We start from the raw sequence: 12,751 nt of genomic DNA, 5'->3' as shown, positions 1-12,751 counted from the left end.
GTTGTGGGTAGCTGGCGAGTGTCAGCCGACTCTGCGCCCTAGCTACCCCGGTGCTTTTCTGACCGGAAGAGGCTTGTGGCCCTCCACATTTTCTTTCTCCATTCATCTTTTAACAAATTATTTATTTTTATGTGTATGGATGTCTTACCTGCAAGTATGTCTGTATAGCACATATGTGCCTGGTGCCTGATGAGGTACCCTGGAAATGGGATTACAGATGGTTGTGAGCCATCATTAAGAGCTGGTTCCTATGGAAGAGCATCAGTACTGTTAACCTCTGAGCCACCTCTCCGGCCCATGCCCCCATTGATATTCTGGTGGGCACTACTAGGTCTAGTCTGTCTTTTGGATTTTTGGAATAGTTCCGGGCTAACTTGGATGTGTATATTTCTGCTGTGTGCTGATTTGGGAGTTCTCTCACACATCGGTGGCTTATGACAAAAACATCAGGAATCACTGAGAATCAGTTACACTCTCTCTTTTCCCAGCTGAAGTTTGTGCTTCCTTCTATCCTAGCAACATGTCCTACACATTTGACTGGCTTAGCAAGGATGTGGTTAAAAAGCTTCAAGGAAGAGATCTGAGGCCTGTCCAATGCCTGTCAGATGCAACCAAATTCAGCCTGTTTAACATACTTCAGGAAACTTCTTCCCGGTTGGCTTTGAAAACTGAATATATTCCAGTTGGATTTACCCTTCTGCATCTCTTGGAGCCCAATATTCCTGTTCCAGGTATGGTCAGTCAAGGAACAGAGAAATGTGAAAATTAGTATTTTCAATGGTCCAGCTTCCCAGGTCCTTGAGGTGCTCAGACAGGTAGCTAGTGAACCATTCTGCTTAAAGGCAAAGGGCAAGGAAGGCACTTTAGGAATCCACCCATCCATGCTTTTGTAGACCAGGCTGGCATCGAACTGAGAAGTCCACCTGCCTCTGCCTCCCGAGTAAGAGCTTCTTTAAATAGAGCTATGATACCCATCTTCCTAAAACTTGTTCAAAGTTACATAGTTCAAACTGGTCAGTCTGGTTATGATCCAGACTGAGGTCATTCTATCCTCAAGTCCCAGGTGTTTTTCTATTTCAACAAGATAACCTGGGACTGGATTCTCTGCTCAGAACGGTGTTCCCCAGGGACTGCTAGATACTGAACAAATGCTTTTCTTTCTTAGGATGAAGACCATGCTTGCATGGGTTCTAGAGTTTGCCCTCTGTGGTAATTTACATTTCGAATATTGATTATTAGCTAGCTTCTTGATTAAGATTTAAATGAGGAGAGGAACTATCCTTATTTTTCCCATTCTCCAGAATAGCTATTCCACAGTGAACTCTGAGCTGAACTTGTGTGCCTTTTCTTCTTCAGAGCCTGAAGTGTCAGCTCCCATCCCCCTCAAACACACCATATCCCAGAAACTGAAGGCTGACCTGGATGTCCAAACCATTGCAGGAGGAGAAGCAGGGTTTGTTAAGTCCTGTGGATATGACATCGAGGTTCAGAGTAAGAGCATCCCAAATCCAAAACTGGAAAGTCTTCAAAACAGGCAAGGCCACGGGGGGGGGGCGGGGGGGCGGGGGGAGGTAAAAGGATGACTCAGCCAAGTTTCAGGCTGTGTTCTTATAGGCAGAGAGGCAGCAAGCAGGTTTTCTTGCTGGGGTGGATGACAATTTAGTTTATTTTACTTAAAAAAATCATTGAAATAAAGACATATAGTCCACTAATAATACTCATTAGGGTAGAATTACCCATTACTGTTCTATTAATGTGATGGGAGCAGAAAGACAAGACAGACAGACAAATGTTCTGATATACTAGAACTTTCTGTTCATTGTATAGAGGATGGGCATGTAATAAGAAACAAATCAGTAGAAGTGAAGGTTAGAATATTGATTAAACTATGCTAAAGATTGTAACAATCTCTTTAAGCAATCAGTGTCCCAGTGGTAAGGGGTTTAGATTGACTTCTTGTCACATCTCCTGATAGATAATTCAGAAGTAGAAATGCATGTTTCATGTGCAGCATTTTGGTGTGATATATGCATATAAGTCAGTAACATATCATCACTGCTTCTGGTAACCATTGTTTAAAAAGTTTTATTACTCCAACCATTGGGCTGACCATAGGGTCCCCAATGAAGGAGCTAGAGAAAGGACCTAAGGAGCTGAAGGGGTTTGCAGCCCCATAGTTGTAATAACAACATGAACTAGCCAGTACCCCTAGAGATCCCAGGGACTAAACCACCAAACAAAGAGCACACATGGTTAGACTGATACCTCCAGCTGCGTATGTATCAGAGGATGGCCTAGTCGGACAACAATTCGAGGAGAGGCACTTTGTCCTATGAAGGTTCTATGCCCCAGTGTAGGGGAAAGCCAGGGCTAGGTAGCTGGAATGGGTTGGTTAGTGAGCAGGGGGAGGGGGGAGGGGATAGGGGAGGGTGTTTTTCAGAGGGGAAACCAGGAAAGGGGATTAAAAAAATAAAGGAGAGGCTAGCAAGATGGCTCAGCAGTTAAGAGCACTGACTGCTCTTCTGAAGGTCCTGAGTTCAAATCCCAGCAACCACATGTTGGCTCACACCCACCCATAATGAGATCTAACGCCCTCTCCTGGTGTGTACTTATGTATAATAATAAAAAAATCTTTAAAAACAAAGAAAAAAAAAGAAACTGGAAAAAAGTATTATTACATTTATTATTTACTCTGGGTGTGTTTGTATGTATGTATGTGTGTGTAGCTGCCATAACTCACATGTGGAANTCAGAGGACAACTTGCAGGAGTCAGATCTCTCCTTCTGCTGTGTGTGTCTGAGAATCAGACTCAGGTCCTCAGGGACTGCAGCAAACACCCCTACCTGCTCAGCTATTTTGCCAGCTTAGTATCTGCTATTTTTATGTCAAGAAAATTTATAGCCTACAGTCTTAGCAGATTTCAGCACCTGTACCATATTATCAACTTCAACCACATGCTTTCTAGGGATATAAATTCATGTCCTCACACTCCCATGGCCAGCACTTTATTGACTGAGGAAAGTCCCCAGCCTGAAACTGACTCAATCTCTTTAGTTTTTAAAGGCTGGCTCACATTTTTCTGTTTATTTGTTCATGATTTTGTCTCTGTTTCTATGAAATTAGCTATTTGGATCTTTTCTCATTCTCCTTTACATCTTCAGGAATCTGTTGGACCAGTGGCCAACATATATGAACAATTGCTTGATAGAAGGAAAGAACCTGTATGTGGTGACAGAGGCCTATGAAGTAACCAAGGATACTGTGCTGGAAGGCACAAGCAATGGCAAATTTGGAATCAAAGGGATCATCAACCAGCTTGTCAAGGTACAAGATGGGGACAAGATAGCTGTCCAGCTAGTGTACTCTTCTCAAGGGATTTTGGGGATTGCTTTCCCCAAGGTCACAAGGATGGGGTCATTATTTTCCACTGCTCATTTGTAGTATATGCTTAATGTTAGTCCTGATCTTACATTATATTCTAATGCCCTTGTTTATAATGCTTTAATACATAGGATCAGCAAATATTGATAAATTCCAAAATGATGTTATTATTTGTTACCATGTGTTGTATGAGTAAACAGTAGATACTGTAGAAACAGAAATGTAAGGATTCTTCATATATACACACACCAGTATCATTGCTAGAAAACACAGGAACATCTTTACTAAACTGTACCTATTAATCTATGTTCTATGATCATCTGATAACACATATTTTTTCAGATGTGGTCTTATATAGCCTAGATTGCCTTCAACTGACTATGGAGCTAAGATTGGCTTTGAACTTCTGGTCCTCCAGCTTCCACTTTCCAAATGCTGGGGTTGCAGATATATCTCACATGCCTGGCTGTGGTAGTCAATGTTTGAAGGGGCAATATTTAAATACCTTGATTTACATGATCTATGACCAAGTCCCATATAAAGGCAGGCTTGTCAAAATACTAGCTGATTTCTCTATGGTGACTCTAAAACCAAGAAGAGTTCAAATGAATATATTTCAAGCTCTAAAAGAATACAAATGCCAGCCTGGACTATTATACCCAGCAGAACTGTCAGTCATAATCAAAGGGGAAAGTAAACCTTTCTATGATAAAGCTTGTGAAAGAACTTATGACCACCAGTCTAGCTCTACAGAGGAGACTAAAAAGAATAATTCTTCATTAAGAAAGGGGTGGAAATGCACAATGAGTGATAGCAAAAACTAACATTTACTCAGTGATTAAACAAAAGTCCATAAATGCCATAAAAGTAAACAAAATGACAGAAATCAATATACTTTGAACATTAGTGGTTTAAACTCCCTAATCAAAAGACATACATTAGCAGTCTAGAGTAGTAAAAAGAAGACCAATTTTCTGTTTCCAAGGAACATACCTCAACCACCAAAGATGGAAACTTTTCTTAGGGTACAAGTCAGGCACAGATATTCAAATCAAAAGAGAAGTAGACAGACATAAGTTGCCATAGTAAAATCTAATGAAATAGACTTTAATCCAAAAATAATCAGAAGGAAGAATGTCAGTTCACACAGATCAAGAGAACAGTCTAACACAAAGATATTATAATTCTAAGAATATATGGTAGTTTGAATAAGTTTGTCCCAGTGAGTGGTACTATTAGGAAGTGTGGTCTTGTTGGAGTAGGTGTGGCCTTGTTGGAGGAAGTGGGTCACTATATGGGTGGGCTTTAGAACTCTCCTCCTAGCTGCCTGGAAGATAGTCTTCTCTTGGCTGCCTTTGGATCAAGATGTAGAACTTTAGGCTCCTTCAACTCCATGTCTGCCTGGTTGCTGCCATGCTTCCTGCTATTATGTTAGTGGACTAAACCTTTGAATCTGTAAGCCAGCACTAACTAAATATTTGCCTTTATAAGAGTTGCCTTGGGCATGGTGTCTCTTCACAGCAATTGAAACCCTAACCAAGATATCATATTTCCATCAAGGATGTGTACACTCAGCTTCATAAAACAAACATTTGTATATGTAAAGGAACATAGATGGTTGTCTTAATGAATGGAGAGTGACAATGTGGCAATAACACAATGGAATTTTATTCACCTGCAAAGATGTGTGAAACTATGAAACTATCAGGAAAATGNNTGTACTGGAAATATTAATCCTGAATGAGGCAACCCAGACTCAGAAAGACAGATGCTTCATGTCCTGTCTCAGACTCTGTGAGGCTGCTGAGTTCAGTAGATGGTACCTCTAGGGTCCCAAGGAGATGATGAGTAACAGGACAGAAGATACAGAAGACATCACATGGACTGATAGAGACAAGCTCTGGAATGAGGAGAAGGAGCCTCCCTCAACAGCTAGCTGAGAATACAGGCCTATGTAGAAACCCAGATGTGAATATGGGTAAATCAGAGTGAAACCTCAACATTAGGAGACAATAAATCATATACCTAGTTTGGAAAACTCTAGACATTGCAATATGGCTGCAGCTATGGCTCAGTGGTAAATACTAGACTGGCACCCATGGTGCTATGAATTCAATGTCTAGGCCTCTCTAGGCACAACTCCCACATTTCAATGTAGGCAAATATTGTCATAAAAGGGAGAGGAGCAGTAACTGGATATGGGAACCAGGAGGGGGGATAAGTAAGTGACTGTTAGTATTTTCTCATGAGCTTTCTAGATTTATGACTTTTAAATTATATGCATACTCTTTTTGGATTAAAAGTAAACATTTTTTATGGTGTTATGAGTCAAAGAACTACACGTTCCTAGAAATGTTTTGTCTCCCCAGGTTGGAGGCAGTGGGCAGTGGCAAACAGAGAGAACAGATTCAATACCTATCAAAAAAGGTTCGGTGTTGGCCTACAAAAAGCAGCAACTCGTCATTGAGAATAACACTTGTGGTGAGCAGCAGTGGGGACCTGGTGGGGATGGGGTGTCCAAACATGTGGATCTCCTCTGACTACAGACCAGGAGCACTCCTCACTGTCCCAGGCACATGCCCTACCTTCAGTCACCTCTAAGCATGGCCATCTTCAAATACTGCTAGCCGTAGTTGCAGAGGTAGTTTCCTGCATAGGAATGGATCTGACTTGGAGTGTCCAAAAAGTCCAGGCTATTTCCAGTCATCTCTGGGCATTCATCTCTAGTCATTCAAGGTCCTGCTCCTACTTAGAAGCCCAATAGGGAGCTGCCAGGTTGACCAGGTGACCCATAACTCCACATTAAATTTCCTTAATAAAACAGAAGCACAATAGAACTGAAGCTGTCGACAGAATGCCTGAACGCAGTACAGAATTTTCTCCAAGACTCTTACCTTGAGTTGTACCACTGCCCAACACACATACCACAAACAACATATACACATTACCCCCACCCTCCCATCCACACATACCCACACATTCAGATTTTGCCATAGTGTGAAATTGTCTGTGTTAGGCATGGACTTGTGTGTGATCTGACTGTCAGAACATGAGTAGGTCTCAGAGCCCCAAGTTATTCCTCAGTGTGACTGGTAGCACCTAAGAGAGGAGGGGAATACACACACACACACACACACACACACACACACACACACACACACCTCAGTATCTACCTTGTAGATTAATCCCCTAGTTATCAGCAACAGTCAAGGAAGTTGGGCTCTCTAATTTAGTAAGTACAGTTAGTGGCTGATGGCTTCTAGAGAAATTGTCCGTATCCTTATAGCACCTATGACTGAATCATAGGNTGGGAAATGGGAACAGGGTTGGAGATGCCTATTAAATGCCTTACTGTTGCAGATCATGGTAAGTGAAAAGTGCTTTCTTTTACAGAGGGAGAAGAAAATGAACCCTATACTCAAAATATTAATAGCAAAACAAAATAAACTGTGATTAGATCAAATGTACTCAGAGGCCATGCATGTGGAGGCTGAATGCAGGGTGGGGTTGGGGGTTGGGTTCAGGGTATGCGTAGGTGTAGGGGTGGGAGTCGGGGTGTGGGGTGGAGTGTTACCTGGAGGATAAACTCTAAAGTTTGATGTGTGCACAGAAGAGAGGAAACTCAGGAGAGCTGACTAGGTGGGTGAGAGGAAGCAATAATGGGAGGGGGCTCTAGGATCAAGGGTTCTGACGGTGCAGAGCCCAGTTGTCAGGTCAAGCAAAGTGTTGGTGAACCTAAGTGATGAAGAGAAATTGGAGCCCTATGTATTACAGGTCACTTCCTCTACCTCCTTTCTTCATGTCAGCTTCGGAGAAAAATGACACTGTGGTTTTCCCCTTCCACAGGAGAAGGCCAGTTTTCTCAGAATCTTCTGGGCAGTGATATGTCAACTATTGTGTCCTTTTTGGTCTGTTATGAGGGACTAAATTTTGCTTGCCAGTCAATACATTGTCCCTGGTGGTTCTCTTCCTTTGATTGTATAAAAAAGATGCTCTGATCGCCCCCTAATGCTCAGAATGTGACTTGCAGACACTTTGAAGTTTGTTTTTTGTTTGTTTGTTTTTGTTTTTTGTTTTTTTTTTTTTTTGGTCCTAACTTCATTTAGTTCACACGTTAAATGTTGTCATCTTTGTTTCCTCCACACGTTCATTTCATGGGTCAAATGCTTGAATTTTGCTGTTAGGCACGTTTAGACCTCAGCACAGCTCCATGAACGTGAGCGCAGAACGACTCGAGATCACCAGATTGAGCGTAGATAAAGGAGGCCAGCTAGTAACTGAAGGCTAACAAGAGACCTGTATGACAGGGCAGGAGGAAAACAGTCTGCTTCACCTCATGGAATATTTATTTGCTTGTTTTTATTTTGTGTGTCCTGTTTTGCCTGCATGTAAGCGTCCCAAGCACATGCAGTGTCCAAAAGGCCAGAAGAGGGCGCTGCCGTATGGGCTCTAGAACTGAATTCTGGTTCTTTGCAAGAGCTGCAAGACTCTCTTCAACTCTCATGGAGTAATTCTTGAATGTCAGAGGGTGTAATGGCCACCTAAAGTGCTCATTTAAGATGCCAGTTTCAGGCAAGTGAGATGNATTAGCTGGGGAAGGTGCTTGCTACCAGGCCTCATGACTTGAGCTCTGTNTCCATGCCCCTCATGTTGGAAGGAAATAACTGACTGTTGGACCTGGCCTCTGTATGTGTCCAAGGCACACATGCATGTGCACACAATAAATAAACAAACATAATACAATGCAGGTTTCAGGGCACCTGTGAAAGGATCTGATTCACAGGACACACAGGCTGGTGCTCAGGTTGACAGTGGTCCCTGGTGTTTGGCTTGGGAGTCCCTATGTGAGGTGTGGGAAGAACTCTAGCAGGTGTAACCTCACCTCACCTCACCTCACCTCACCTCACCTCACCTCACCTCACCTCGCCTCACCTCACTTGAGTTTCTTTTCCATTTAGTCATTCTCCATTCTGCTAATGCTAAGAAGAAGATGACCTTTCCAAACAGACCTAAGGCATTATCTGGACCCACTGGACCCACGCTAAGATATCAGGAGCTAGTCATTGAGATAGGTATGACATTGCTAAACCGAGATCTACCTGGGATGAGTTTATCGTAGGAAGTTTCTCATAAGAACAGAATTGCAAGGTGAAAAGCAAGGATGGATAGAGGGGGAAGGGATAGGAAAATGGGGGAGGACATAAGAGATATAAGGACAAACACTAATTCTTGGGTGGGCCAATATATTATCTCCTTCTAGGCTCGTGGATAAATGCCATCGATCCAATTGGTGAGTGTGTCTGGTGGGGTTGGGGTTGGAGATCAGGGTGATGTTACTTGGCTTTGCCCTAGACCTGATTCTGGTTGCTGGAGGATGGGAAAGTTCATGGAAGGCCAATGTGGTGAAGGCATAGACTGGGTATGGGGCAGGAGGGATGAGATGGTAGGAGAGACTCTCTAATGTGTGTCTCAAAAAACTGAGGATGAAGAAAGTTAACAGTTCACGTTTCTCTTTCTAGGAACAATTAAGGAGCCTGCCCATCTAGGTGAGTGTGTGTGTGTTTAAAGAGGAAATCTGGGCTTCTACTGGGAAACCATAGACTCGGATCTCAAATGATAACTTCCTATGGAATTCAGAATTCGGAGGCCTACTTCCACATTCTTTTCAGTTAGTTCAACTCACGCATGCACATTGTGTGCACTGATGTTCACTGAGGACAAACGGGAAGCAGACGTTGCTCCAGCGTGGGGAATGGGAAAGAGTCAGAGAGATGTGCTTTGGTGCTTCCATGGTGGTACCCTCCCACTGTCCCGGCTCACCCAGAGGACATGTGGCAGAGCCAGAACGCCNTCAAATGCAGTGCTTGGCTAATTCTTTATAGATTTCAGAGATACTGGCCGATAAGTGTGCCTATTATGTGCCAGGTGCCTGAGAATCACCAACACATTGACCCCTCACCACATCCCCATTTATCACACNCGGAAGCTGATCCACGAACACCGAGGATCGCTGTCACCAGAGCCCAACAGTACGTTTCATTCCTGACATATCCCAGAAATGAATACTTGCTCCTTTCTCTCCCAACACTTGCAATAACCAGTGCTCAGATTTCCATTCTCTACCCCCAGTGCTGTGTCCCCACCTTTCAGAGTGCTAATGCTTCCTTGTTTCTAGCTTCATGATAGTTGCCCCCCCCCGGGGGGGGGAAGTCAAGCAGATTGTCAATGAAGACATTTTTAGCTACTGGAAATGGTACCATCCCAGGGATATCTAATTGAAGAATGTCTCTCACTNTCTGATTGGTGTTGCTCTCTGCAAACAGATTTTATGTGCCTACAACATGAAGTATCTGAACAAACACAACTACTGGCTAAGCTCTCAAAGGATGTTCAAGAAGTTGTGTTCTCCAGTTTCCTGCACATGCTCAGTGACAGGGATGTTCTGTATGACCTGATGAAAATGGTGAGAGTTTCATAGCTGTCTAGAGATGATCAAACCTGTAATGGTCAGTTTGGGAGACAGAGATGCTAAGACATGAAGGAGGAGGGATGTATATGATGCTGAGAACACTGAGAAAGATGTCAAAGGTGGGGATTTCAGCTCCATGCACAATGTAGAGGGNTAGAGAGTGTGGCCTACTAGTTCTGCTCCCCATGGAGAGATACTTAACTCCTCTGGAAATAGCCACATTACAGGAGAATAATTTTGAACCAGATATGGGAAGCTGAAGTTACTTGAAGGAAGGTTGAAAGTTCNGGGTCTTCCTGGGCTACTTAGTGAGTTCAAAGCTGGTTTGGGCAACAGCCTGAGACCCTGTCACATGAATGAANAAAAAGAAGGGTAAAAGGAGCCAGGGTGTTGCTTGGTGATAAAGAACTCGTTCAGCATGTAGAAAGCCATCCTGTCCTCAGAACTGGAAATGATGTTATTAACAGAACACCTGTCTCCTTTAGCTGGAGTTGAATCAGTTGGGGCATATGGATGGCCCAGGTGGCAAAATCCTGGATGAGCTGCAAAAGGATTCTAGCACCCCATGGNTTGACCTAAAGGACCTCATTCTTTATCTCCTTCAAGCCCTGATGGGTAAGAATGATTTCAGGGGGAGTTTGGGGAGAGTCCTCATGTTGGTCCTCATAGGGCTGTGTCAGAGGCCACCTCCCCCAAAGCCTTTGGATTATGATCACCATTCTCACATCATCCTTCTCTCTAATGCCAGCNAGGCTCTGAATGATAACAGTGCATGGACCACAGATGGAGTCTGAGGTCTAGAAAGTGAGCAGTCATCAATCCCTTAACACATCCTTGGAGGAAGCTGATTCCTGCCTCAGCCCTTATAATTTTCAGCTCTGGGTCATGTCACTTATGAGCCTGGAGCCCATCTCAAGGGCTGGAGACCTTTCTTGAGCAGTGCATTTGACCTTCAAGTGTAATGGGAAATATTCCTGTGTCTCAGAGTTTTCCTCTCATTGGGTTCACGGTAAGAAGAAAATACATTTTCCTTCCCCCAGTGCTGAGCGATACCCAACTCTGTCTGCTGGCCCAGTCTGTGGAGATGCGGCTCCTCCCTCACCAAAGAGAGCTGGTAAGAAACTGCCAGGGGAAGGTTGTCCGGTGTGTGTGTGTGTGTGTGTGTGTGTGTGTGTGTGTGTGTGTGTGTAGGAAAGCAGGAACAGAAAGAACATTCTAGAAGAGATCAGTGAGGTTTCTACAAGGGGAGTCGGGAACCCTCTGGGGAGCAGGCAGGTTGGGTTCCACCATATCAGGAGCATCTCTGCAGTTATGGAAGACTTGGAAGTGAGGCTTACTTGGTCTAAGTTAGCCATCTAGGAAGGCATCTTTGTAGGAAGTAAAGGGATACAAGTCAGTCTCACTGTTTGATTACAGTTACCATTTGCAAATCGCCTAACTCTCCCTTATATATTTCTCTCTAAATACAAAAGTGTGTATAGCCACATGCATACATGTGTGCTCACACCGGCAGAGGATACTCTTGTGCAGCTTAGGCTCTATAATTGCCATGTTTTAGGTAAGGAGCCAATGCTTAGTGCTTCAGGTCTTGCTCATTAGGTCTTTATTCTGCGTTTCTTCCGCGTGTTGGGACAGATCTTACCCTGGGGTCAGAGCCTGGTTGGCCCAATCTGATAATTTTTGTTCTAGGTAAAGAGCATCCTACAGCCAAACTTCAAGTATCCCTGGAACATTCCCTTCACACTCCAGCCTCAGCTTCTTGCCCCACTCCAGGGTGAGGGCTTGGCCATTACCTATGAATTGCTGGAGGAGTGTGGTCTGAAGATGGAGCTGAATAATCCCAGGTCAACTTGGGATTTGGAAGCCAAGATGCCCCTGTCTGCTCTCTATGGAAGTCTGTCATTTTTACAGCAACTTTCTGAAGCCTAACTCTTCCTCCAGGCCCAGCCTCAGTCCTGGATACATTTGAGATATTGCACCATGGCATACACAAGAGTTGTGATTCGAGTGCATGTTTTAGGCTGGTGGGAATAAAGATGCTACGGCTCCTTTTTTTTTTTTTTTTTTAAGTACTATTGATTCACAATTATACAAATAATATACTTGGATCAGATTCTACCTACCCCCATTGTTTCTATTAATACATCCCTTCCAAGTTCCTTTTTCCTCAACAACTTCTCATTCAACATTTGTCTGTTTATTTGATGCTATGCTACTTTTAATTAGGGTTGTTTGCATAAGTGTGGGATTACTCATTTGAGCAAGGGTAGCCTTCCAGGGTGGGTGGAAGGTTCTTCTCCATTCATGTGGAATGTTGGTTGGCTCGGGTTTGCTTGGTCTTGTGCGGGTACCCATTGCCACTTTGAGTTTATGGGTTTAACAGCTATTCCATATTCTTACCATGTCTAGGAAACAGGATGTTGTTATCTGTCAAAACTAGTCAAATAGTATGCTAAATAAAGATTTAGACGTTTTCCTCTATATAAAAGGATATGTATTTTACTTTTACTTAATTGTGTGCATTTTGAGTTGTTCTGGGTGAAAGGTACTGGTGTCAGTAACTTTGAAATGCATCAGCAATAAATTGGGATGTTTTAGGTAAGTAGTCAATAGTATGATTACTTAATACTCTTTTAGGCACCCTTACTTATTTTATCCCCCCCTGTGTTTACTTCCCTTTCCCTTTTAATTAGAGCTCCGTCTTTTCCCCATTCCCCCCTTGGATCACTTGCACCCTGCCATTTCCCTCTGTGTTCTCCTACTGCTACCCACCCCCATACCCCGTGGCCCCTTTTACTCCCCTGGTTTCTGTACTTGCTCCAGGACAGACATGTACTCTCATATGAAGACTTGGCACGGGGAGGCTCAAGTGAGAGAGAACATGCAGGGTTTGTTTGTCT

General features: G+C 43.4%; 1 protein-coding gene across 3 annotated transcripts in view; it reads left to right on the top strand.

The window, feature by feature from the left end:
- Window positions 1-11,902, top strand: part of Gsdmc (gasdermin C) — a 26,496-nt gene extending 14,594 nt beyond the window's left edge. Inside the window, exons 3-13 of one of the 3 annotated variants that reach the window (XM_021183988.1) lie at window positions 3,163-3,349; window positions 4,512-4,518; window positions 5,789-5,863; window positions 8,341-8,422; window positions 8,502-8,530; window positions 8,643-8,672; window positions 8,902-8,928; window positions 9,706-9,845; window positions 10,337-10,466; window positions 10,892-10,965; window positions 11,541-11,780. In XM_021183988.1, coding sequence (XP_021039647.1) covers window positions 3,163-3,349; window positions 4,512-4,518; window positions 5,789-5,863; window positions 8,341-8,422; window positions 8,502-8,530; window positions 8,643-8,672; window positions 8,902-8,928; window positions 9,706-9,845; window positions 10,337-10,466; window positions 10,892-10,965; window positions 11,541-11,780 — 1,021 coding nt within the window. Of the gene's footprint in view, window positions 1-3,162; window positions 3,350-4,511; window positions 4,519-5,751; window positions 5,864-8,340; window positions 8,455-8,501; window positions 8,531-8,642; window positions 8,673-8,901; window positions 8,929-9,705; window positions 9,846-10,336; window positions 10,467-10,891; window positions 10,966-11,540 lie in introns of all 3 variants that reach the window. The other 2 variants (XM_021183987.1, XM_021183986.1) reach the window with 2 other exon arrangements.
- The last annotated feature ends 849 nt before the right edge of the window (window positions 11,903-12,751 follow it).

This window comes from Mus caroli, chromosome 15 (genome assembly GCF_900094665.2).
Source record: "Mus caroli chromosome 15, CAROLI_EIJ_v1.1, whole genome shotgun sequence".
Lineage (NCBI taxonomy): Eukaryota > Metazoa > Chordata > Mammalia > Rodentia > Muridae > Mus > Mus caroli.
Note: the sequence above shows the minus strand (reverse complement) of the source record. Positions and strands in the feature narration are given on the sequence as shown.